The 26,802-nt window shown below is 52.1% G+C and overlaps 1 protein-coding gene across 4 annotated transcripts in view; it reads left to right on the top strand.

Annotated features, from left to right (window-relative positions):
• BCL11B (B-cell CLL/lymphoma 11B) overlaps positions 1-26,520 on the top strand; it is a 101,895-nt gene extending 75,375 nt beyond the window's left edge. For all 4 annotated transcript variants that reach the window (XM_018066504.1, XM_018066502.1, XM_018066505.1 and 1 more), the window contains one exon: positions 19,532-26,520. In XM_018066504.1, coding sequence (XP_017921993.1) covers positions 19,532-21,606 — 2,075 coding nt within the window. In that variant the 3' untranslated portion in view covers positions 21,607-26,520. The remainder of the gene's footprint in view (positions 1-19,531) is intronic.

The following is a 26,802-nucleotide window of genomic DNA, read 5'->3' as shown; positions in this document are numbered from 1 at the left end:
GTGGGTGCCCAGAGCCCCCGAGGGTCTTGTCGGCTCCAGGGGGCTGCAGTTGGCCCCCTAGTTAAGAAGACAGGCTCTTGGGCCCTATTGTCCAGGCTCGCACTTCCTACAGGACCTCAGGTCAAACACCTAAACCTTTTGACGCTCACTTTTCTTCCTGTAAGAGAAATTTGCTTCCTCTTGGGGCCATTTCACAGATGGGGAATGTCACACCAGACGCTGGATCCAGAGGAGTCGGGCACCTTGCCCAGGGTCGCCCAGCTAACCGCTGCCATGCCATTAGCAGAAGCCTGGTGCCTCGTGCTTGGCTCAGGGTACTGGGGGCAGCACTGGATGGTGCCCAGAAGGGCCCAGAGGCGACCTCCGTGGTGGGATGCGTGTCCAGAAGCCCCAGCCCCTTGGCCAGCCAGGTTGGTGTGGGCTGTTCACTGCCTGCCCGCCCGCAGCTGGGGATAGTCTGGGGCTGGGAGCGTTTGCTCTGTGCTCAGGTTTGAAGGAGGGAGGCAGGTGACTTGTGTGGTGGCCTTGCCAGCAGCCCTGGGCTTTCCGATATTGCTTCTTCTCCATTATTTTGGGAAAATTATGGTGAGGACCAGGCGTTTCATGTGTAGGGACACGCACATTTCTCAGACCTCTCAAGGAAAAGGGAACTCCTTGAACTTCCAGTTTACTGGGGCACCACTTGGTTGGCAGAAACCATCAACATAGGGGCCCATCAGTCAGCCAGTTTGGTCCCTCAGTCATGTCCAGCTCTTTGTGACCCCATGGACTATAGCACGCTAGGCCTCCGTGTCCATCACCAACTCCCAGAGCCTGCTCAAACTCATGTCCACAAAGTCAGTGATGCCATCCAACCATCTCATCCTCTGTCATCCCCTTCTCCTCCTGGCTTCAGTCTTTCCCAGCATCAGGGTGTTTTCCAACAGGGCCCATAAATTGACATAATTTATTTGGGGTGGCTGCAGGAAAAGGAGGAGAAGACAAAACCCTTTGATTTGTCAGATTGCTTCTCGAATGTGAGGTTAAAAATCCAGTTTAGATTTGGGTTTTTTTTTTTTAAAGACAGATTCCTTCTGAAACTTGGTCGAAATAATTGAAATAAAATGATCCAAGACATGATTAAAAAGTGGTGATGTCAAGCTCTCTTCAGGGTCTGGACCAGAACTTCTGTTAATGGTGGAGTTTGTAAATGTGTGTGTTTGGCTGTTGTTTCTTCACTTTGTTTCACTTATTATGTTAGATTTGGGTCTAATCATTTATCTTATATTTTAGAAGGGAAGTGTTTTTGCAGAAAACGGTGCTGAGAGGATTTGGGGTGGGGGAGGTCAGCCCTCTGCAGCCGGAATCTGAGTTTTCTAGCATGGTGTGCCAAGTTGATGGTTATTATTCCCCCAGAAAATAATGACCTTTTTTTTTTTTTTTAAACTTGCTTTTAACATTCTGCCCTTGGCATCTGTTCCAGGCATTGTGGACGAATGCAGACTGTGTTCTGACAATGGGTTAAAGCAAGCACTTATTGAAAAGCATTCTCTACTTAATTACATTTCCTTCTTCTGGAAGCTATTTTAATTTTTTTTTATAATCACATGTTAATTGTGTATTAGCGGGGCCTTTCTGATTAGTTGAAAACATAATGAAACCTTTGTAAACAACACAGAGAGAAAGAAAGAGGAACGCGTGAAGCAGAGACGGTGGTGATGAGCCAGTTCTAAGAGGCCAAAATAACTACGTTTCTGGAAGCCAGGGCGGGGTGGAAATGGTACCTGGAAGTCCCTTTTTTGAGTGACAGCTCCTCTGATGGGGAGGGCGGGACCCTGGCTCCTGATCGGTGATGGAGCAGGGTGGGCTCATGAGAGCTCCCTCTCCTCCTGCTCCTCCCCCTGGCCCCATCCTGCTGAGTCATTCATTCACGCACTCATTTATTCACTGCTCACTCAGTTCACTCACTCACCCAGTCACTCGTCTGTCCACTGGGGCATTCTTTCACCCACTCATTCTTTCCCTCGTATATTCACTCGTGCATCCATCCACTCATTGCCCGACTCACCCATTCACATCCTTACCCTCGAAGAGCTTCCTCCCTTGGGCCCTGACCCAATGCTAAGATTCTTGACATGCCTGCTCTAGATACTCAAGACAGGTATCAACCCCACTGGTGGAGAAGGAAACCAGAGCTCAGAGTTGAGTTCACGCATTCATGTTCAGCCAAGGCCACCAAGCAGGAGAATCAGATCTGTCAGGCCCTGGGACCCAGCCTCAGTGTGGCTCTGCAGCGGCCGCGTCCCTACCCATCCAAAGATAATCTGGTGCCTGTGTGGGCAGCGGGAGGGACGGAGAAACCACTGGGGTTGGGTGTGTGTGTGTGTGTGTGTGTGGCAGGGGGCGAGGCGAAAGGTGGCCAGAAGGCGCTGACATTGTTTTCTTTTCCGCCTTTTAGTAGTTTTGTTCAAAGCACCAGCCCCAGTTTACAGTCCCTATTGTGGCGAGAGGGGGCCCGAAAGCCCTGCTCTGTTCCCCGTGTGAAGGGCTGGGCTTGCAGGGGTTTTGCAGCTCCCAGGCTGTTATTAGGGAAGCGTGGCCCGGGCGCTTCAGATGAAAGTGCTACTGTGTGAGAGCCAGGTTCGCCGTGCGCGCTCCAAGGAAACGCTGCCAAGACAGCGTTGTGAACAGCCGCCAAGCAAAACACACACATTCTGTCCAGTGGAGCCAGCTCACTTCTGCAAATAGAGGAAAAATTGACTTTCTGATTTGGAGTGTTTCTGCAACTAAGAAGAATCACTCTAGTGATTGTTCTAAAAATATTCCGGAGGCAGCACGTCCTCCAAGGCCTTGGGATTCTGAGTGGTCCTTAATTGTACTTTTTATTTAATCTCTCCAGATCGTACGTGTGTGTGTGTGTGTGTGTGTGTCTGTGTTTAAATGGACTTAAGCTTGCGTGGTCATCCTCCCCACTCCCCCTCCCCCCGCTCCCCACGTGTCAGGATTGCTGCCGGAGTTAAAGAGTGGTGTACGCAGCAGAAATTGTATTTTTATCTCTTTGACTTCAGGAAGTATATTTGGGTTTTCATCTCCTGCAGCCGCTGTTGCAAGGCTCATGTCTGAGCAGCTGAATCTAGGGCAGCCCCTGACGTCCCTGGCATTGGTGGCTGAGCCCTGCTCTAGAGGGGAGGTGTCCGTCACGGATGGATTTTTTTTTTTTGGTGGTGGTGGGCTGGGGAGAGAGGGTGCTAACACATTGGCTGCTTGCTCCTCTGCCTGTGCGGGATGGCATTTCCCCTTTTCGAGGCACAGAGCTCCCTAGGAGCCCCGGATATTTGCATCTCCAGGCAGTTCTGGAATTCACATGATTTCTATAATGATGAAATTGACTGGGATTCCACAAGTCTGCTTACTGCCAAAAGCCAGTGATGGGGGCCCCTCCTCTCTCTCCCCTCTGGTCTCAGACTTTCTGTCCACCCTCTCTCTCCTCTCCTCCTCACTCTGCCTCACCCTGATTCCCACTTTCCTCTTGCAGTCAGCTTTGCCGGGTGCAGCCACGGTGCTCCTGGGAAGCCCTGTTAACTTAGGCGGAGCATCTCGCTCAGGACTGGCCACCCCAGCACTGCTGTCCTTTGGAGCTGGACCACTCTTTGCCACAGGATGTTTAGCAGCATCCTTGCCTCTGCCCGTTAGATGCTGGTAGCACCCCCAGCCTCCTAATCACGGCAGTTGAAAATATCTCCAGACATTGCCAAAATCCCAGAGAGGGGCAGAATAGTCGTCAGTTAGAACCACTGTTCTAGCTCTTCCCCCCTGCCCCGCCGCCAAACTGGCAGTTGCTGCAGCCAGGAAGAGAACTGGGGAATATTAGTATCTATTTTTAGGTTCACGAATCACCAATAATAATAGGGTGGAATCAAAGGCCTTGGATATCAAGAGTGAGTTCCCACTGTTAAATTTACCCCCTGAAATGTGTTTTATAAAGAAGTCACAGGATGACCCCACTCTGAGGGGTGGCGGATGGTAGGTGGTGGACGGTGGGTGGTGAGCTGTGGTCACAGCGGTACCTGCAGGATCTGGAATAGCCAGAATCTGCACGTTCAAGTCATCCAGCAGTTTTCCTCAAAAAAAAAAAAAAGTTTTCACTGACTGCACTTACGAGGCATATCTGCTAGAATTAGGTATCTGATCGCATTATTGGTAAATGGACAGTTCTGAGGAATTTGCTAGCGTTTCTGGCGATACGTGCTAGGACCGTCTCAGTTATATTGCTTCTCTTTCTTTCTTCTGTCCCCCCACCCCTTCCTCTCGGCTCGCCTCCCTGCTTCCCTGAGAGGCGGTCCCCCCGCCCCACCCCCGCTCCCATGCACGTGTCAGCAGTGGAACCTCGCCTGCTTGCAGGCTGGAGTCTCATGTGGATACATCTGCTGTAAGGTCTCCAGGAATCCTGTGCTGTGCCTTTAAATGTTGACTCGTTCACAGGGCACCCAATAGGGTCAGGTGGCAGGTGCTGGGTTTCCTTTCGCCCATCAGCAGCCCATCTTTGAGAAATCTCGCGTTGGGCCAGCAGCGGGTTTCGTGCTGGGCCTCTCTGCAGCCGTGTGGCCAAGTCTGCATGTGACAGCGTGTGAGCGATTTCCTGGGCTCAGCCAAAGCCCCGGCTTCCGGTGGCTTCTCCCCGCCAGCTGGCCGCCCGCGCCAGCCCTTGAGGTTCCGAGCCACTTGGAATCCATGTGGCTCCACCTCCCCTGGGGCCCGGGCTCCTCCCCTTCAGACTGTCCGGTGCAAAGCCCACAGGACCGTTCTGGGGGCTTCGTGCCTGCAGGCGCATGGGCAGCTTGAGCGGCAGCCCCTTTGCCCCACATGCCTGCCTAATGCTCGCTCTCCCCATCTCCTTTGTCACCAGACAGCCTCAGCTCACCCTGCATACATCCTCTCACCCTTGGCCTTGCCGCTGCCTCCCTCTGCCCTCATGGGGCTGGTGGGTGGGTGGTGCTATGCCAGCCACGGGGCAGGAAGCACGTCTTGCCAGCCTCCTTGCTAAATCCTTGGTTGGGTCTAGCCACTGGGCCATCCAGCCTCGATGCTGGTGTTTGGAGAGTGGCGGAGGGGTGAGCCTGGTATAATTCTCTCCCCCATCTGAGGGTGTGTGTGTGTGTGTACACCTGCATTTTGCATGTGTGTAGCAGGTGTATAGCTGGCCTCCTCTTTTCCCTCACCTCCTGAGGTGTCTGGCGCCTCTCCGAACCCTCTGACTTCCCGATCACGCCGGGCAGCTCCGCTGTGCGGAGGGCATCCGGAAACCCTGGCGCTGGGAGCCGAGCCTGGCGAGGATGGCCATCTCCCTGCTGCCTGCAGGTTGGAGGGAGCTGGCGCTGTGGCAGAGGCGAGGCGTTGCAGAAGTGCCGCAGGTTTTCATATGGAAATGTGAAATAATGGGGTGATTAAATAGAGCTGTATATTAAAGTACATCTGACATTAGAATTACCATAATGTGCTGTAGCCTTAGGCTGAGTACTTTATTTGCCATCTGCGTCGGCCCAAAATCCCCCAGGGAAGCGCTAAAATATTCTGAATAAACTCAGCTCGAGTTCTTATTGAGAGTAAAATACCATTTGTGGCACGTCGTATTGATTCGTCTTAATTGTGGTGCAGAAAAGAACATTCACTTGCTGATGACTTTTGTGCTCGGTGACAAGCTGGCTGCAGTTACTCTAACACTGCAGTTGGTTAACCTGGTTGGGGCCAACCGGGCACCTCGGTTCCAGCCCAGAAGCCAAGGTGCCACCTCAGAGGGCAGCACAGCTGGGGCTCCCTGCAGGGCCCCCTGCTGTCCTCCAGGGAGGGCGCCGGGGAGCAGGCGCCCCCTTCGGGGTGGAGACCCCCCGCCCCACCCTCACCCTCCTGGCCTCAGCTCCCAGGCAACACAGAGGCAATGACCGGCCATGGGGAAAGATGATGCCTCGGAAGTTGTCCTGGAGAGTCACGACCTCGGTCTCAGCTCTTGGTTGCAGGGACATACTAGGCATACTTAAGAAAACAGAACTAAGAAGAGAAAAGGAAAGAGAAAGAAAGGAATCTGCTCACCCAGGCAGAGCCCAGCTTGGTTGGTTACCGGTTAGTGGCGGTGAGATCTGTTAACAGCCCCTCCAGCTCTTTGGCAGGGTGGGCGTGGGGGAGGCGGGTGGGGGTGGAGGGGGAGGGTTGGAAGTGCTTATGCATTAAATATAAATGAGTCGTTGGTTGGGGAAACACTTGGTGATCCAGACAGCACTGCCCCATTCATAAGGTCCAGTTTTTACCCTATAATTGCCCATCATTATACACAATTTAAATATTCAAACATTCTCCACAAACCTTGGGCTAGCGTGTTTTTATTACAGATTCAGAACAAGGGAATAACCTTTAACTTCAGAGACAAATGAGGCAAATTTACAAGTGTGCGTCTGCTGTTTTCTTGTGTTTTATCAATCCCTGCGGACCCGAACACTTTTGCTGTAACGCCACTCAGAACAATATACATATATTACTGCTTGTTTGTGGTGTGTGGCTATGAGTCCCCTCTGCGTTAGCTAACCTATATAGCTCAGCGTCGAGGCTCTCCATAACGTCAATTATCTCCTCTGAGCTAAACGTACACTCCATTAAAACGAGATTTACTGCCCCTGTAATACTTCTTGGGGTGAAATGTGGAGATTTTTGTGGATTTAAGGAAACGGAGGATGGAGGCCTGCTGCATGAAGGAAGTTGTGAATTCAGAGAGGGGAGACTTCCTGTGTCAGCCAGGACGTGTGCGTGAGATGCGCTTGGTGTGTGCACATGTGTGTACACGCCAGCATTCACGCACGCGAGCAGCTTACCGCGTGATTGGTTTTGCCCCTTAATTTCTTAATTTGCTCTGTATTTTCCCATTAAGTGATAAGGATGATCTGCTCTATGCTTCCTCTTCACGTTCTCTGCTAAATTCCTGTCCCTAGCATTCTAGAATCCTTTCAGAAAGCCTTATACTGGGGTGGGGGGAAGAATACATACATCTGTCAGCTCACCAGCACCCACTGGAAAACTGTAGGTTCTATGCAGTGAAGTCTACAGAAAGCAGATTTCTGATGATGTATTCGTCTGTCTCAGGGCAGACGTGTTATTCCCAATGCCTATGCAACGTGGGGCGTGGGTACTGTATAAAGATGGTCTGGGGGAATGGGCCGCAGGTTTCTGAGAATGCCGTAAGTGAGTTGCCGCATACAAACTGACTGTGTGTGTCCTGCCTCTGGCTCTTCCATCTGACTCGCAAACACCACAGTTCTCACCCAGCCCCAAGATGTCCCCACAGTTAGCGGTGTCGCTTTGTTTCGGGGCTGGCTGGCTGCTTCCTGAGCCTGAACTGCACACCTGGTGTGACCACAGAATCGAGCAGTTGAAATCGAGACTGTTTGCGGGGAAATCTAGGGTGCATGGTGCTTGCAGCTGTGGTTCAATTTGCATCCTTCCCTGTTCCGCTGAGAGTCTGGACCGAGCCATTCCTGAAGGTGGCTTCACAGACTTTGGTGGTCGGATAAGCGGCTGGCTGGCATAACAGAACTTACGCTGGGGAGGCTGATTTAGAAGCCTCCTCGCTTCCTAGGCTAGTGATCCTCATAGATGGGGTTTGGAATTCTCTCTTTGTGTTTTCTACCTGGCCCCCCCCCCCCCCCCCCCGCCCATTTCATGTCTTTATGCCTTATGGTTTCATACTTTGGGCAGGTCTGGTCTGAAACCAAACTCTCCCAGAGGTCCACCTCCATCCTTTCGTTGTCCTGAGATTTTGTTATACTGAACAGTTTGTGATTCGAGTAAGGCCTCTAGTATGGGCTTGAAAATCTTCATTAAAAAAAAAAAAAAAAAGTTTTCCTTGTGATGGAATTCGCAGCAGTGGAATGTGGTCTGTCTGCGGCTCAGTGTCTTGCCTGTTTTCAGAGCCTCCGCAGATGGGTCCCACGTCCGCTCTTCAGTTCCACATCCAGGCCCTACCCTCCGTCAATCCAGGGTCCCACCTCCAAGCCTTCAGGCCTACAGTTTCCTCTGCAGGGCACACCCTTTCTTTCCTTTCTCTGCAACGTGGACTCACGTTTCCTTCTGAGATCAGCCCCAGGGTCTCCTCTCGGAAGTCCCCCTCGTCCTCCCAGCCTGTCACCCTCTCCTCCTCTGGGTCCTGGCACATGCTTTCTTAGTGACCTAGTGGCCTGAGCCTTAGTGGACGCTTGTGGAGTCAGTAGCCTCTTGCTCTGGACTGCAGGCTCCACGTGGGCGTCCTTCTGCTCAGCGTCGGCCTGGCACGCAGAACAGCACCGCCTGCCTGTGTGAAGGAAAGGAGGAAGGGACAAAGGTATAGACGTGCTGAGAAAAGCCTCCTGGCTGTTGCTTCCTCAGTATGGTCTCTGGGTAGAGGTGGAGTGTGACCTTGGGTGTTGTCCTGAAGGGCTCCTGGCTTTCTAGGAGGAGACTAAGACTACTGAAAGCTGGGAACCTTCTTCACACTGACCGGTTAGCCCTGGCTTTGGATGGCGTGTGCGTCTTCCCTGTGCTGGAACCCTGCAGAGCCAGCAGGTTTCAGCCTCGGATGAAAACGCCTGCAGAATTCTCCGCAGAGCCTGGCCTTCCTCATTGCCTCTCCCTTCCTGCTCCCCCTTGCCTCCATCTGCAGCCACCAGAGCTGCTTTCTGTTCAGTTCACCCAAAGGTGCTCGTGCACAGCCCCCCACCCTGGATCTGGGCAGGCGCTGCTTTCCTTTTGTCTGGAACTCAGCTCCATGTGGTGTTTCCTGCCTGCCTGCCTGCTCCCTGGATGCTCTGAGGTCACTCGGCAGGCCCTGGTGTGCCTCAGAATCCTTTGTGTCACAGCTTAGCCCACTCCTGCTCCCCGGTCCCCACCTGTGGTCTCCTGGGGGTGGGGAGGGGTCTTGGCTGATCCCTCCAAGTAGGTCCTGCTGTGGGTCCTAGCACCCAGCACATGTCGACCGGATGGATGAGCGAATGAATGAATGAGAAAGGCCTGTCCCTAGACCATTTGGGACAAGATTACTCCCTGGGTGGAGTAACTTCCAAAGATGCCACTCTCACTCCGCTCGTGTTTCTGTGCACCTGGGCCGTCTCGGAGGACGGCGGGGCCTCAGTGTGAGGCTGTGGTGGAGGCTGGAGGCCCAGTCCCCCAGCCCGGGGTAACTCCGGGCACCTGGAGCACAGAGGTGACCTCTACCGCAGGATGCTCTCAGAGTGAGTGGACTGTGGTGGAGTGAGGTTTCTCACGTGTTAGGCCGCTCTATTCTCAGCCAAGCTCCGCGTGGCATTTCCTGCACACAGCCTGCAGCTTGCGGCACCGGTCAGCTCGCTGGGGTGCACAGAAGCCGGTGGAATGGTTTGCTGTGGTGGGTTCAGGCCCCACCTCAAGGCTGGTTACAGCAGAGTCTGCTGGCCCGGTGGAGGGGCAGCCAGGTGTGTGTCGGATACAACCCAGGCCTGGGGCTCAGACCCAGGTGTGAATCTGGGCTCTGTGACCCAGCTGTCTGATCTGGGGCCCCTCACTTAACTGTGAGGAGACTGAGTTTCTTTTTGATGCAGAACCTGGATTAGAACCCACTTTTCAGAGTCTCTGTGAATGCCCTTTGGAGAGCACAAAGCCACCACTGGCTCGTGCAGCTTGTATGTGTGTCAAGCCCAGCAAAGTCAAGGAAAGGTGATGACAGGCAGTGATGAACGTCAAGTAGCAATCCCCCAAGGCTGTAGGGGAGTCCCAGGTGGCTCAGCAGTGAAGAATCTGCCTGTCAGCATAGGAGAGGCAGGAGACCCTGGTTCGATCCCTGGGTTGGGAATCTCCTGGAGGAGGAAATGGCAACCCACTCCAGTATTTTTGCTTGAGAAATCTTATGGACAGAGGAGTCTGGCAGGCTACAGTCAATAGGGTTGCAAAGAGTTGGACACGACTGAGCAGCTAAACCGGCAAGGCCGTGGGGATACAGAGGGGGCTGTCCTGGGACCAGGTCTCAGAAGATGCTTGCCGGGTGAAGAGGAAGGGCAGGTCTTCCAGGTCGAAGGAATGGCAGGTGCACGGAGCTGTGAGTTGCACGGGCAAGGCAAGGACCAGGAGGGTTACGGGGGGCCAGGGCCCTGGTGGGCAGTGAGTCCAGCCAGATGCTGAAGGCTGAGTGCTTGGCGCTTCCTCTGGGCAGCAGGACCATCAAGGCTGTGACTCAGGAGGGTCACTGGCCGGCCTACTTGCCCACTCTGCCGGGGTGGCTCAGAGGTGGGTTGGGGCGGTGGAAGAGTGTCTAGATTCTTTAGAGTCACCTGGATCCCAGCGTGCTCCGGTGGGTGGAACACAGCCAGCAGGGAGGCGTGGGCGTGCTGGGTGGGGCCCTGCCCGGTGAGCCGGGGGAGCGGCGTGTTGTTGAACGCTGAGCTGAGCCCTGCTCCCCAGGCGGCCTCGCCCGGAGGGCCTCACCTGGAGGGCAGGTTCACGCAGACCCGGGCAGACGCCCTTCTGCTACCTGTGATGATTCCAGGGACCCCGACTGCAGGGGAGCAAGCAGCCAGAACCCAGCTAACACAGGCACGCCTGACTCTGAAGCACATGTGCGTTTGTCACCCTGTGCGTGGCCAGAGTCCTGGCAGTGGAGGGTCAGCTCGGTCCTCAGGGAGCCTGGACTCCTGTTCCGATGATGGATTTTAAATAAATAACCCAAGGCCAGTCGGGTGGTCTCGTACAACCTGCTTGCGCTCTCTGAGCCGCCTCTGTCGCAAATGGTCACAGGCTTAGAGTCAGCAGACTACATGGAGTGATGCAGGTTCTAAGCCCCCAAGTCAGCCAAGCCCTTGCATGCTTCTCTCTCCCAGCACCTTGAACTTGACCCTAGCACTCATTTTTCATGAAATAATCGAGAGGGTTACCAGGCGCTCTTGTCTCCTCTGGGATTCGAGAGCTGCATCCCTGGAGACCAGCAGGATAGCTGGTGGATCAAGGGTGGCCAGCTCCTGCTTGTTCAGTGAGTGAATGCAAGGCAAGTATAGGACACAGCCTGCTACCTGCCCATTCAGCCCTGTATCCTGGTTCCCCACTTCCTGGGCTTGTATGAGCTGAGGTCCAGGGATGGCAGTTGCAGCTGTCCAGAGCTCTGGGTTCAAGAGGATTCCGAGGCCGGCAGGGCAAGTGCGGGGGTGGACCGGTTGATGTCTGCCACAGCCGCGGCAGAGGGGCCTTGGCTGTGTTGGACTGAGGCTGGCTCTGCAACTTCAGCAGCAGGGAGACCACTTAGTAGCAGTAGTGTTTCCCAGGTGGTGCTAGTGGGAAAGGACCCGCCTGCCGAAGCAGGAGAGGCAGGAGACTCAGGTTCCCTCCCTGCGTTGGGAAGTTCCCCTGGAGAAGGGCATGGCAACCCACTCCAGTCTTCTTGCCTGGAGAATCCCATGGACAGAGGAGCCTGGGGGCTACTGTCCACAGGTCACAAAGAGTCGGACGCGGCTGGGCGACTTGGCACACACAGTAGTCTTGCTACTGCCGTTACTACCAACCGGCACCAATACCCAACAGAGCACACCCACCGCTTCTGCACAAGATAGTCAGCAGGGTTTCACTGAGTTGTTGCAGTTCTCGCCAAGAACAATGCGTCTGCACATTGCCTAGCACGTGGCTGGGAGGAAAGGTAAGCGATCCCAAGGTGTACACGACTGCCCCGTCTCCTGCCCCGGGTCCCTTGACTTGGGAGGGGCCTGGGTCTGCACCCTTTCCTCTTTTGACCAGGCTTCTATCCAGACCACAGCTGGCTGTGTGGCTTTGGGCGGATCACCTTCTGTCTTCTAGTCCTCAGTTTCCTCATCTGTGAAATGGTGCTGATGACAGTCCTTGACCTTGGGGGTTGTTGTGAAGACAGTCTGCCTTAGTTGCGTGAGGCTCATGGAAGGCTTTAAGGACAGTTGATTGTTACTGCTGCCATTATTTCCCCCCCAGCTCCACCACCTCTCTCGGAGAGGCTGAGGTTTGTTTGGTAGCGTGTGTTGGAAGTACTGATGCTGAAGCTGCAACTCCAGTACTTTGGCCACCTGATGCTAAAAACTGACTCGTTGGAAAAGATCCTGATGCTGGGAAAGATTGAAGGCAGGAGGAGAAGGGGATGATGGAGGATGAGATGGTTGGATGGCATCACTGGCTTAATGGACATGAGTTTGAGCAAGCTCCGGGAATTGGTGATGGACAGGGAAGCCTTGTGTGCTGCAGTCGCAAAGAGTTGGACACGGCTGAGTGACTGAACGGAACTGTTTCAGAACAAGCAGGGGTGCTTGTAGATTTCATAGATGACTATGCTCAGAAATGATATGAAAATGAAACTTACAAAGGTTCCCCCCCACCCAAGGAAACCAGTTGAAAGTTTTCTTTCTGGGATCATGAAAGAGGAGATACTCTTTAATAAGGGGTCTACATATCTAGAGATAATGTCCTTAGTTGCTTCAGTTGTGTCCAACTCTTTGCAACCCCATGGACTGTAGCCTAGCAGGCTCCTCTGTCCATGAGATTCTCCAGGCAAGAATACTAGAGTGGATTGCCATGACCTCGTCCAGGGGATCTGATAATATTGATAATAATTATTATCATTTTGGGACTGAAGAGACGGCACTGTTAGTAGGTATAGATTCTGTTGGAGGACTAGGTGGCCGGCCAGCGAGTCCAGCCCTCTCCTTGGGCACTGGGCATCATAAAACCCAGAGAGGGAAAGCGGCGGGGGTGGCGGACCCTGAATCTAGCAGCCTACCCTTCCATCTGACTGCCCAGCATCTCATCACCCCTTCTCCAGGTCCTGAGTGACCTGTTGTCTCGGGGACTCACCTGCTCTTGTGAAACATCTTCACTCCCGGGACAAGCCCGTGGTAGACCTGACTGGCTTCCATCAAAGGGTAATCAATGTCCTTCACTGGGAGGGCACACACAGTGTGGCAGGAGGACCTTTTCATTGTGAAACAGGCCCCGACAAGGGAGAGAATGGTCCATCTCTCAGGTGCTGCTGGGGGGCAGCGGGATGGAGCCGGGGGTGGGGAAGCCTGTGCAGGGGCATGGCCCTCCCCTTGCTCTCGAGGGGAGGCAGGGCTCTTGCTTCTCTCAGTTGCAGCATCCTCGTGTGCCAGCAGGGATGTGGACCTGGCCTGGCCCCCTCAGAGGTCATATTTGAGCGAAATGCCTTGATCGCTGTGAAAATGCCAAACCACCTGTCAAGTGCTTCGCAAGCCACAGAGGGACACGTGAAGCCAAGACTCAGTTCGTTCTTCAGCATCCAAGTGTCAGGACTCTCACTTTTGCCTCCACCTTTGGGTGGAGGAAGGCCCTGGCTGGCGATCACCGCAGGCCCTGCTTGAGCTGGGTGGCGGTGTCTGCTTGTGGCTCTGGAGAAGCCCTGAACCACTAAATCCCCCGCAGGCAGCAATACCCTTCTAGTTGGTATCACTCGGCCTTAGGAGAGCCCTTTTAAACTATTGCTCTCAATTACGGCCTTTTTATTGAATAATAACTCAATTAAAGGTGTGCTTTTTATTGAACATCCCTGATACCTTTATTGGTATTATTAGAGTAGCCAGCATAATAGGGAGGAACAATTATTTCAGTGCTCATTAAAACACGTGCGCGCGCGCGTACACACACACACACACACACACACACACACACACACACACACACATCCACTGGCGGAGGGAGAGCAGCATTTCATTGCAGGAGCCCAGTTGCGTGTTGGTTCCCAAGAGTCAGAATAAAAAATGATGTTTCCTCAACGTTTGCAAGTTTCTATTTCCCTGGAACCTCTAATGCATTAGGCCCGCTGCATTAAAATTCCTCCAGGGTTTTATTACAGCCAGAGTTACACAGAAGGGCACCGCCTGAAACATCCACTGCCAGGTACAAGATGGATAATAAAACACGAAACATACAAAGCCCAACCATAATACGTGCATGCGTGGGGATGTGTGGATTTTATAGGGATCGTGTGGGATCTCATTTGCTCCCCCAGCCCTCTTCGGAAGCTGGCATGTTATTCCCATTCTACTGATGAGGAAATGAAGCTCAGAGGGGTAAAGTGACTTGGTTGACCTTGTTGTTTAATTGCTAAGTATGTCCGACTCTTTGTGACCCCATGGACGAAGAAAATGGCAACCCACTCCAGTACTCTCGCCTGGAAAATTCCATGGATGGAGGAGCCTGGTAGGCTGCAGTCCATGGGGTCAAAAAGAGTCGGACACGACTGAGCGAATTCACTTTCTTTCTTTCTGTGCTTCCTTTTGGAGAAGGAAATGACAACCCACTCTAGTGTTCTTGCCTGGAGAATCCCATGGACAGGGGAGCCTTGGTGGGCTACAGACTGTGGGTTGCAAAGAGTCGGACACGACTAAGCAATTAACACACACAACACACATAGCCTGCCAGGCTCTTCTGTCCATGGGATTTCCCAGGCAAGAATACTGGAGTGTGTTCTCCTGACCCAGGGATTGAACCCATGTTTCCTGCATTGTAGGCAGATTCTTTACCACTGAGCCACCTGGGAAGCCCCTTGATTGACATCTTCCTGCAGGGAATGGCAAGGTATGAACTTGTGCCGCTGTTCAGGGTTCTTGTAACAGTGATCTCAGGGAGGGTTTTGAATTACAGAAAAACACAAGGGTCTCTCTTGAAAGCCAGTACAGCAAAGAAGGTCCGGTGTGGGTTTCTGCCAAAGGATACCAAAAGCGTCTCAGGAAGGAAAAGGGACGGAAGCAGACAAGGAAACACGCTGGCCTTGGGTTCTGAGTCGCCAGGCCCGATGTACTGATGCCAATGCAGCTGACATTTCTAGGTCTGTAGGCCAGGCTTAATGTTGCTGGGTAAGTTGCTTCAGGGCTTCCCTGGTGGCTCAGATGGTAAAGAATCTGCCTGCATTGCGGGAGATGTGGGTTCGATCCATGGGTCAGAAGGATCCCCTGGAGAAGGGAATGGCAACCCACTCCAGTATTCTTGCCTAGAGAAGTCTAGGACAGAGGAGGCTGGTGGGCTACACCCCAAGGGGTTGCAAAGAGTCCTACACGACCGAGCAACTAACACTTTTCAACTTCCAGGTCGCTTCAAAATAATCTAGGTGTTGACCTCTCGGTTGGAACCTTGGTGGCAGCCACAGTGGCAGCGTGTTGGGGCATGGCCCCTGTCTGGGCCATCAGCAAAGCTGGCACCAGCTGGAGCTTCCAACTCACCTCTGGGCAAGTGGCCCTGAGCTCCAGGAGCAGGGACAGCCCCGCGTCCGAAGCAGCCCTTTCACTGAGGGGCTTCTGCCACATTTAAAAATGAGCCGTCTGTGACTGTGTGCTGCCTTTTAAAATATTTAGTGAGTTTTTGAATAGAAGAATGTTCTGAGTGGCTCTTCAAAGCCTTTCTGACATTGTTCAGTTTTCAAAAGTGAGCAGTCCCAGTGCTCAAGGCTACTTCTAGGCAACAGATAACCGTGAAGTGGAAGTATGGAAATGAACATTTTATTAAAAAAAAAAAGTTAAGGGGAGAGTGGAAAGAGTGTTGTTTAGGAAGGGGCTTTGAGGACTGGGAGATTTAAAAACATTGGAAGCTGTCAGATCCTGGGATAGACTGTCCCCTGCTGTGAATCTTGCCGTGGCGTGGAGGGAAGTGAGGGGACCAGATTGTTCAAAGGCAAGGAAAAGCACTTACCCTGGCATGATCTGGGACCCTGGAATCTGATTTGGTGGGTGCATGCACAGAGCTCTTCCCCCACCTGATGATAAATTCCGAACAGGTTAACGTCCTCCTTCTGGCTTCCCTTCCCTGGCTTCCCTCCTTCTGGCCCAGAGGTAGAGAATCCGCCTGCCAATGAAGAAGACACAGGTTTGATCCCTGGGTGGGAAAGAAACTCTTGGAGGAGGAAATAGCTACCCACTCCAGTATTCTTGCCTGGGAAATCTCATGGACAGAGGAGCCTGGCTGGCTACAGTCCTTGGGGTCTCGAAAGAGTTGGACAGGACTGAAGGATGAGACTACAGCAAGCAAAACTTCCTCCTTGGACTTCTCTAAGTTAGAATCTTATAAATGTCTTTCACTCTTTTTGTTTTGTCTTTAAAAAAAACCAAAAAACAAGAAATGGAAACCTGTGAGTTCTTTAGAACGTGCAGCTACACGCTTCTCAGCAGCTGCTGCTTGAGTTTAAAAAAATATATTTAAATCGGCCATTTCATTCCTGGCCTGCCTGAGAGTTTTGCACTGTCTTCTGATACCCGCATTCCTCAGGCAATAGAACTTTCCAGAAAGTGTGTGGCCATCAGAACAAGAAACAGGAAGTGCTCCAGAGAGACCCAAGGAAATGAAGATGATGAAAAAAGAGATTAGGGGAAAGGAGGTGGCCCAACTTGAAAACACAAGGAACCGGAGCTGCTATGTGTGTGGAACTCGGTTACTGAGAGTGGCTGGAGCCCAGGTGCAGAGTCCAGAGTGCTCTTTTTTTTTTAAAATTTATTTTTATTGATTTACAGTTGAAAGCAATGGATTTTTAAAATTGTTTATTGGCTGTGCCAGGTCTTTGCTGCTGTGTGTGCTCTTTTCCTAGTTGCGGTGCTCCGAGTTCTCACTGTGGTGGCTTCTCTTGTTGCAGAGCACGTCTCTAGGGCACGTGGGCTCGGTAGGTATTTGTGGGTCCTGGGCTCCAGAGCACAGGCGCAGTAGTTGAGGTGCACGGGCTGAGTTGCTCTGCCGCAAGTGGGCTCTTCCCAGATCAGGGATAGAACCCATGTCTCCTGCATTGGCAGGCGGCTTCATTACCATCCAGCCACCAGGGAAGTCCAGCGCTCTTTAACTGGAAGATCTATGGCCTTGTGGGAGGTGGCGCTTCATTTGTGTTATTAGCTCCTGGTGTCAGAGAAGGATGTTTTCTTTATCTTCTTATTTATTACGTATTTATTCTGCCTTGTTCCAGAAAAGGATTTGAGGAGGGCGATGGCACCCCACTCCAGTACTCTTGCCTGGAAAACCCCATGGACGGAGGAGCCTGGTAGGCTGCAGTCCATGGGGTCTCGAAGAGTCGGACACAACTGAGCGACTTCACTTTCACTTTTCACTTTCATGCATTGGAGAAGGAAATGGCAACCCACTCCAGTGTTCTTGCCCGGAGAATCCCAGGGACGGGGGAGCCTGGTGGGCTGCCGTCTATGGGGTCGCACAGAGACTGAAGCGACTTAGCAGCAGCAGCAAACACTATGGCGTCTGGCCAGCTCTCCCGTGAGACTGAGGTGAACTGTTCTGTCGTTCCCCACATATATCACCTAATCAGCCAGGACAGGAGATGGCACCTCCAAGAAGACTGCATCTCTGGGCTGTAGCATCATCATGTGCCAGTATGGATGTGGTCCTGGCCTGGCCTCCTTCGGCGGTCATGTGACGATGAAATGCACCCCCCCCAAAAATGGCCTTTTGTTGCGACAGTGGGTAGGCACACAGGAAGGGAAGGCTGAAGTGTCGGTGTGGCCTTACCGCTCCCAAAGCGAGGAACACAGCTGCCCAGGGCCTTGGGAAGGGCTCCCTGCCCGTTTCTGGTGGGGGGATTCTCCCGAGGGGCTCCAGCATGGGGAACTGAATTAACGCAGACATGCTGGGAGAAGGAAGTTTCCCAGACACCCCGGAGAAAGAAAATGGCCTCAGAAGTTCTCCTGGAGCTGGGTTTAAAAATGAGGGGAAGCTGAGTTTTGGAATCCTTTTTCCCTTTCTGTCCGTTCCCCCATCATCCACCCACTGGTCTCCTCACTACCAAATCTGGAGACACGTGTCCTGTTGGATACGAGTGTGCAGTGATGACCGTGGACCACCAGACTTGGAAGGCATGTCTTAGTTCCCAGCGGTGGGTGATCTGGCCGAGTTGGTTCTGTGTTGTGGAGAATCTCCACGCTGACCCCCGACTCCTGGAGGACCCCCCACACACTGCATGGCGCAGCGAGGTCCAGGCTCCTTTGAAGCCATCAAGTCTAACCCACAAGGAACTTGGGGTATTTGTTCTCAGAGTCCACAGAGTTTTGACTGCTAAGGGTGAAGCCCCCAAGAAACATACTTCTTGGGTGGGAATCAAAGAAACAAAAACTCCATCTCTATATGGGATTTCAGAAGTCCCTCCTCTTTTGAGGAGGGGCTGTACTTCCCCTTCCCTTCCTGAAACTAACACACACCTTTGGCTTCACTGGGGAGTTTGCAGCTACTGTACTTTATCAGTGTTAAAATCTTCCAGGTACAAGGAAGTCTGAAAAAACAAAAAGTTTTTTTTTTTTTTTCAAGACCTCGGCTGTGATGCCATGTTCCCTTTCCGTTCTCCAGCCAGTGATCGAGTCTGAGGGGGCAGGGCAGGGCCTGCCCACACCTGTCCCGTTTCACAGAGTGTTAGGAGAGCTTCAGGCTGGGGAAACAGCCAGTTTCACCCGCAGGTTGAGGATGTCGGCCATGAAATAGGTGCTGGTTGGAAGGTCCAGGCTCCCATTTTGTGACCGCCCCCAACGATGGACAAAGACAAGGATGTTTTGGCTCCATGCCACCAACGTCCACTAACACTGGCTCCTGATGCCAGAGCCCAGTTTGTCACAAACTCACACTTGCCTCTGTTCATCCTGATCGCCCTGTCAGAGGTGACACTCTTTCATTCAGCCTTCTGGCAAGGGACCTCATATAGGCCAGTGCCCCACCCTGGGGGGTTTCAAGGCCAGATTCCATGCTGTGGTTAGGGGTGTATCTGTGTGTGTGTGTGTATGAGGCTGCAAGGGCAGTGATGGGGGGTGGGGTGGGCAGCTGCGGTGATGTTCTTACGATGCTGAAGTCCTGTTCATACGCGCATCCCTGTTTAACTTGGATGGTGCTTTCTGCACAGACACTGGTGTATGAAACCCTACGATTTCCAGTAGTTCAACTCCCAAATGACGCAGAGGTTATCAGCCAGTTCTCTTAAAATGTTTGCGAGGTGATTCAGTTGGATTTGTGTTTCTTAGAACATCCTTGGGTTGAAGATTTGCCTAGTTATGACTGGGTGGGGAGGTGGGGGGAGTTGTTTTGTCCCCCAGAGAGGTTTGGAAATGCCTGGAGAGATTTTTGATCCTCATGACTGGGAGGGAGGGAGTGCGACTGGCTTCTAGTGGGTCTGCCTCCAAACATCCTACAAGGCACAGGACAGTAGCCCTCCCACTCCCCACCCTACCCTCAAAGAACTACCAGGATCTACAGGATGGCTGAACTTTGCCCCGCTGTCTTTTAGGCAGCCCAGCCTTCGTATACTTGCCATTGTTGGAATCAGGCTTTTTCACAAATAACATCTCCTTTGGCTTCTGAGATGATGGGTTTAAAGACACTATGTTACAAGGGCGCAGAGCGAGGTCTACCAATTGGAGTAACAGCCACACAGGCTTCTCTAGCCTGTGCGCCAGGGGGTCTGCCGGGGGTCGCTGGCCTGGGCCTGCTCTGCAGTGGTCTGCTGCCGCCCCGAGAGCCGCGCCGCCGCCCGCATCTCACGTCTCTCCTGCCTCTTTCTGTCCGTGTGTCTCCGCAGGTAAAGATGAGCCTTCCAGCTACATTTGCACCACATGCAAGCAGCCCTTCAACAGCGCGTGGTTCCTGCTGCAGCACGCGCAGAACACGCATGGCTTCCGCATCTACCTGGAGCCCGGGCCGGCCAGCAGCTCGCTCACGCCACGGCTCACCATCCCGCCGCCGCTGGGGCCCGAGGCCGTGGCCCAGTCCCCGCTCATGAATTTCCTGGGCGACAGCAACCCCTTCAACCTGCTGCGCATGACGGGCCCCATCCTGCGGGACCACCCGGGCTTCGGCGAGGGCCGCCTGCCCGGCACGCCGCCGCTCTTCAGCCCGCCGCCGCGCCACCACCTGGACCCGCACCGCCTCAGCGCCGAGGAGATGGGGCTCGTCGCCCAGCACCCCAGTGCCTTCGACCGAGTCATGCGCCTGAACCCCATGGCCATTGACTCGCCCGCCATGGACTTCTCGCGGCGGCTCCGCGAGCTGGCGGGCAACAGCTCCACGCCGCCGCCTGTGTCCCCGGGCCGCGGCAACCCTATGCACCGGCTCCTGAACCCCTTCCAGCCCAGCCCCAAGTCACCGTTCCTGAGCACGCCGCCGCTGCCGCCCATGCCCCCCGGTGGCACACCGCCACCGCAGCCGCCGGCCAAGAGCAAGTCGTGTGAGTTCTGCGGCAAGACCTTCAAGTTCCAGAGCAATCTCATTGTGCACCGGCGCAGCCACACGGGCGAGAAGCCCTACAAGTGCCAGCTGTGCGACCACGCGTGCTCGCAGGCGAGCAAGCTCAAGCGCCACATGAAGACGCACATGCACAAGGCCGGCTCGCTGGCAGGCCGCTCCGACGACGGGCTCTCGGCTGCCAGCTCCCCGGAGCCCGGCACCAGCGAGCTGACCGGTGAGGGCCTCAAGGCGGCCGACGGTGACTTCCGCCACCACGAGAGCGACCCTTCCCTGGGCCATGAGCCCGAGGAGGAGGACGAAGAGGAGGAGGAGGAGGAGGAGGAGCTGCTGCTGGAGAACGAGAGCCGGCCCGAGTCGAGCTTCAGCATGGACTCGGAGCTCAGCCGCAACCGGGAGAACGGCGCCGGCGGTGGCGGTGGCGGCGGGGTGGCCGGCGTGCCGGGCGCGGGCGGCGGCGCCGCGGCCAAGGCGCTGGCTGACGAGAAGGCGCTGGTGCTGGGCAAGGTCATGGAGAACGTGGGCCTGGGCGCGCTGCCGCCATACGGCGACCTGCTGGCCGACAAGCAGAAGCGCGGCGCCTTCCTGAAGCGCGCGGCCGGCGGTGGCGGGGGTGGCGGGGACCCGGGCGACGACGATGACGCCGGGGGCTGCGGCGACGCGGGCCCCGGGGGTGCGGTCAACGGGCGCGGCGGCGGCTTCGCGCCGGGCACCGAGCCTTTCCCCGGCCTCTTCCCGCGCAAGCCGGCGCCGCTGCCCAGCCCCGGCCTCAACAGCGCGGCCAAGCGCATCAAGGTGGAGAAGGACCTAGAGCTGCCGCCTGCCGCGCTCATCCCGTCGGAGAATGTGTACTCGCAGTGGCTGGTGGGCTATGCGGCGTCGAGGCACTTCATGAAGGACCCCTTCCTGGGCTTCACGGACGCGCGCCAGTCGCCCTTCGCCACGTCGTCCGAGCACTCGTCCGAGAACGGCAGCCTACGCTTCTCCACGCCGCCCGGGGACCTGCTGGACGGCGGGTTGTCGGGCCGCAGCGGCACGGCCAGCGGGGGCAGCACGCCGCATCTGGGCGGCCCGGGCCCCGGGCGGCCGAGCTCCAAGGAGGGCCGGCGCAGCGACACGTGCGAGTACTGCGGCAAAGTGTTCAAGAACTGCAGCAACCTGACGGTGCACCGACGGAGCCACACCGGCGAGCGGCCTTACAAGTGCGAGCTGTGCAACTACGCGTGCGCGCAGAGCAGCAAGCTCACGCGCCACATGAAGACGCACGGGCAGATCGGCAAGGAGGTGTACCGCTGCGACATCTGCCAAATGCCCTTCAGCGTCTATAGCACCCTGGAGAAACACATGAAAAAGTGGCACGGCGAGCACTTGCTGACTAACGACGTCAAAATCGAGCAGGCAGAGAGGAGCTAAGTGCGTGTGCGCGTGTGTGTGCGCGCGCGCGCGGGCCCGGGCCCCACCCCGCGCACCTGTACAGTCGCCCCGTCGCCAAGCGAGAGAATGCTGACCTGACACTTGCCTCCGCGTCACCGCCGCTCGGCGCCCCCCGAGGGTCCCCAGGGCCCAGGGGAGGCGGCCCTGCAACCTAACCTGTGTCTGCGAAGTCCTATGGAAACCCGAGGGTTGATTAAGGCAGTAAAAACCAACAACAACAAAAATATTGTGGAGCCTTTTAACTGTGCAATAATTTCTGTATTTATTGGGTTTTGTAATTTTTTTGGCATGTGCAGGTACTTTTTATTGTTATTCTTTCTGTTGAAATTCCTTTAAGAGATTTTGTTGGGTATCCATCCCTTCTTTAGTTGTTTTTTTTTTCTTTAACCCAGTAGTAGCCTGAGCGATGACTCCTGAGCTCTGTAGAGGGGAAGCTATCTTTTAAATTATAATTTTCGGGGGGGAGGGCGCTGCTTTTTTTGAAATCTAAGCTAAGCATGTGTAATTTCTTGTGAAGAAGCCAACACTTAAATGACTTTTAAAGTTGTTTACTTTTTTATTCTTTTTTTTTGTCCTGAAATAAAAAGTGGCATGCGTTTTTTTTTTGGGGGGGGGGAGGGGGTGGATGTACAGCGGATAACAATCTTTAAAGTTGTAGCACTTTGTTTCAGAATTGAAATGGAGTTGTAGCACTGATGATGTCCTGAGTAAGGGAGGCCTTTTCTGTGTTGACTTCAACCTTGCCATACATAAGGAAACCTTTGAATGGTGGGCTTTCCCTCCTCTCCCCCCCAGATACTCAGCACTGCCAGAGAAACAGGAGTTTTTGAGGACTTTGCCCCAGGAAATGGCCCAAGAGCGTTCTAAAATAGTGCATTCCCAGCAGATCCCATCCGTTTCTTGGAATGTCGGTGTGCCCTGGAATGCCATCTCTGCTATTTGCCATAGATTAGATGAAATAAAATAGGCTGAGGGTACTTTGGGGGGTAGATAGATGGTGGTGGCCTGCAGTAACACAGAAAGGAAAGAAACCAGCCGTGTTCTTTCAGGCTTCTTCTGGCTTGACAGTTTCTCTCTTTTTATCACCCTCACCACGGAAATCCTAAGTCATACGTTGCTACCAGTGACAACAGACCGTTTCTCAAGCAGACAAGTGTCCTGATGGTGACTGGAGGGAAGTTAGTATTCTCTCTGCACACTGATGACATTATACGGATGGGGTGGGCGGAATCTTGCCAATTTCAGTTCCCTTTTACTGCAAAGCGGGAAGAGTTCCATCCCAAGGTGCCCAGCGCTACTTCCGTTTTTTTTTTTTTTTCTATCCCATTAGGTTGGAAGGTACTAAGCATTGGACTGTTCAGATTAGACATTTGAATTCTGTTGACCCGCACTTTAAAGCTTTTGTTTGCATTTAAATTAAATGGCTTCTCAACAAGAAATTGCAGCATCTTCTTCTTTTTGGCCCAGAGGTGGGTTAAACTGCAAGGGATGGCTGAGATTGAGTGTCAGTATTGCTAAGCATGGCATTCACAGTACTGGCACTATAAAGAACAAAATAAAATAATAATTTATTGGACAGTGTTTCTACTGCCATTCAATTTGATGTGAGTGCCTTGAAAACTGATCTTCCTATTTGAGTCTCTTGAGACAAATGCAAAACTTTTTTTTTCTTTTGCAATGAAAAGACTTTTTTAAAAAAAATAAAATGAGAAAAGTACATTTCTTTAGAAACAAAGCCACATTTACTTTAAATAAATTTTCAAAAATCCTGGTTGAAGACGTGAAAATGCCATAAGACCCAATCAAATGAAGAAATAAACCCAGCACAACCCTGGATATCCATTAGCTGAATTAACCTCAGCCCCTTTTGCCTGTGGGACAACGCTGCTTAGATGTGGAGTGGAGGTGACTTACTGCTGAATTAAAACTCAAGTGACACAAGGTACAAGTTGATATTGTTGAATGAAAAAACAATTCAGGAACAATGGCTGATTTTTTTCTAAAGTTAAATTTAGTGCACTCTGTCTTAAAAATACGTTTACAGTATTGGATACATACAAGGGTAAAAAAAAAAATTGTGTGTATGTGTGTTGGAGCGATCGTTTTTTTCAAAGTTTGCTTAATAGGTTCTTAAAAAAAAATGCCACCGTGGCCGCGTGTATTTTGCTTTCTTTTGGTGACGGGGTTTTAGTATATATTATATATATGAAAATTTCTTGATTACTGTAAAAGTGGACCAGTATTTGTAATAATCGAGAATGCCTGGGCATTTGACAAAACAAGAAAAAAAAAAAAACCCTTTTCTTTTCCTTGAAAATGTTGCAGTAAAATTTAAATGGTGGGTCTATAATAATTTGTTCTTGTCACAGTAACTGTAAAGTCGGAGTTTTAGTAAATTTCTTTCTGCCTTGGGTGTTGAATTTTTATTTCAAAAAAATGTATAGAAACTTGTATTTGGGGATTAAAAGGGGATTGCTACACCATGTAGAAAAAGTATGTAGAAAAAAAAAGTGCTTAATATTGTTATTGCTTTGCAGAAAAAAACCCCCCACATTTCTGATCTGTGCTTAATTCTCTCCTCCCACCTCCCTCTGGAATGGATATATTGGTTGGTTCATATGATGTAGGCACTTGCTGTATTTTTACTGGAGCTTGTAATTTTTTAACTGTAAGCTTGTCCTTTTAAAGGGATTTAATGTACCTTTTTGTTAGTGAATTTGGAAATAAAAAGAAAAAAAACAAAAACAAGCAGGCTGCCATAATATATTTTTTTAATTTGGCAGGATAAAATATTGCAAAAAAAAATTTGTATGTTAAGACCTATTGTACAGGAGGAAAAAAAAAAAAAGGGTTGTTTGACAACCTTCGAGGAAAAGAAACAAAAGGAAATAGCTAAATGCTTTGGTTCACAAATCATTTTAGTTGTATATATTTTTGTCAGAATTGGCCTCTACCAAGGACTGTTCGAAATAGGGCTTCAGTCTGAGTGCCCTGAACCTTGCATCAAGGCTCCCTGGTGTGGCCACAGCAGATCGGATGGGAAATTCTTTATTCGCGTTGAGTGGAGAAATCAGTTTTTTTGTCAAGATGTCGGTACCATTTCACAGAGCCCTCCCTTCTCTTCGAGGCATCTGTAAAGATGTCAGACGTGGAGGAGAGAGCGCAGGCCCTCTCTTCACCACCCACCACCACCACCACCTCTCCCACCCTTCAGAGCAGAACGAAACGCAAACCGAGCTTTCTCTAGTCCTTGAGAGAACGTCAAACAAGCAAGCAAAGCAAAACGAAACAAAATGTGATCAAGGGAGCTGGCGAATCAGCCAGGCGCAGGTGACGTGGTCTGCGGCTGGGACCAGCGCAAATTGAATTTCAGGAAGGGGTCCCCATCACAGCCAGGACCTTTTCATCGTGGAGAGTGGTGGCCTGCTGTCTTTCTTACCTGCTCTGCTGCTTTCTCTCCGGAACCTACATTCCGTCAGTCTCCAAATGCCTAGGGCCTGGGACGAATTCGGTGCCTTTCCGTAGTTCTTTCTCTTTCCTTCCCACGTGTTTCCTCTCCATCTTCCCACCCCTGTCGGTCCTCGGTGTGCTCATGTTTATCTGATTTATTTCTCCCTCTCTGTCCCCCCCCCGCCCCCCTTTGTTTTTGTAAAGCCAAGTAGCTTTAAGATAATAAAGTGGTGGTTTTTTGGATGAGGGAATAATACGTTTAAAAAAAATACCTATATCAGGAAGCCATTTTTTATTTCAGGAACTCTAAGAAACCATTATATTTCAGGTTATGAAAGTATAAGCAAGCATCCTTTTGGGCAATTTCTTTACCAAATGCAGAAATCTCTCTTCTGGGCGCTTTTCTGTTTGATACGCTTTTCCTCCTTGCCACTTACCTTTGCAAAGTAAAAAGAAGGGGGGAGGAGGCAGAAGATCAAGCTGAGATGTTTGTTTCCTACCTGTTTGACCTGAAGCCCCACGGGCTGCCCTTTTCTCTGGGTGCCCTGGGGAGGTCCTTGAGCAGCCTCCAAGGCAATCCTCCTGTAGTTACAAAAGCTAGCCAGCTCTCACCAGCTTCCGCAAAGTCACCACGATGCCAGAATCAAGCCATCCCAAAGCACAAAGAGTGTGTCTCTGACGACTGCAGAGAAATGAGCATTTTTGCTTCCCTTTTTTTGTGTTTAAAAAGCCAACACTGAAGCAGATGACCCAGTGAGAGAGGCCCCGGGCCCCGGGGGGACCCAGCTGACCCCAGGCCGGTTTTCCACACTGCCACAACTTGGTTCAAAGTTGCCCCCAATTGGAACCTGCCACTTGCCATTTGAGGGTCTTTCATGGGGGAGGAGGAGGAGGAGGCTGACTTCCTCTAAGCAAAAATGTGAAAAGTAGGGAAGTCAGCCTTTCGTTCCGGTCCTAAGTGACGGTCAAGGATTTTCGTGGAACACAGGCAAACCCATGAATTTTGGTGCTCCTTGTATCAGCTCTGCGAAGCAAAGTTACATTGAGTCAAATTGCTTGCATTTGTACTGGCAAGGCGAAATATTTTTATTACCTTTTCTATTACTTATTGTATGAGCTTTTGTTGTTTACTTGGAGGTTCTGTCTTTTACTACAAGTTTGGAACTATTTATTATTGCTTGGTATTTGTGCTCTGTTTAAGAAACGGGCACTTTTTTTTTTATTATGGATACAATGTTGAGATGACAGGAGGTCATTTCAATATGGCTTAGTAAAATATTTATTGTTCCTTTTATTCTCTGTACAAGATTTTGGGCCTCTTTTTTTCCCCTTAATGTCACAATGTTCAGTTCAGCATGTGTCTGCCATTTCATTTGTACGCTTGTTCAAAACCAAGTTTGTTCTGGTTTCAAGTTATGAAAATAAATTGGACATTTAACTTGATCTCCAAACCTTGTCCTTTTCTGTGTCTTTCCAGGGTAGGGGATGGACAGCTTATTTCCAAGGGTGAATTAAAGGTCTTTCTCCATTTTTCTCCTGACGCAAACCCGTTACTCTTGTATCTGAGGGGACAGGAAATAATGGCAGGAGAGGCCGGCAGTGCTTTTTCTTCACCTCTGTGAAGCACTGTGATGTGGAAAAGTGGTTCTCACTCCTGGTTACACACTGGAATCACGTGAGAGTTTTTCAAAATCCGTGTCCAGGCCCCACCCCAAACCAATTTCT

Source organism: Capra hircus, chromosome 21 (assembly GCF_001704415.2).
Source record: "Capra hircus breed San Clemente chromosome 21, ASM170441v1, whole genome shotgun sequence".
NCBI classification, from domain to species: domain Eukaryota; kingdom Metazoa; phylum Chordata; class Mammalia; order Artiodactyla; family Bovidae; genus Capra; species Capra hircus.
The sequence above is the reverse complement of the archived record's forward strand: the minus strand, read 5'-3'. Positions and strand labels throughout refer to the sequence as shown.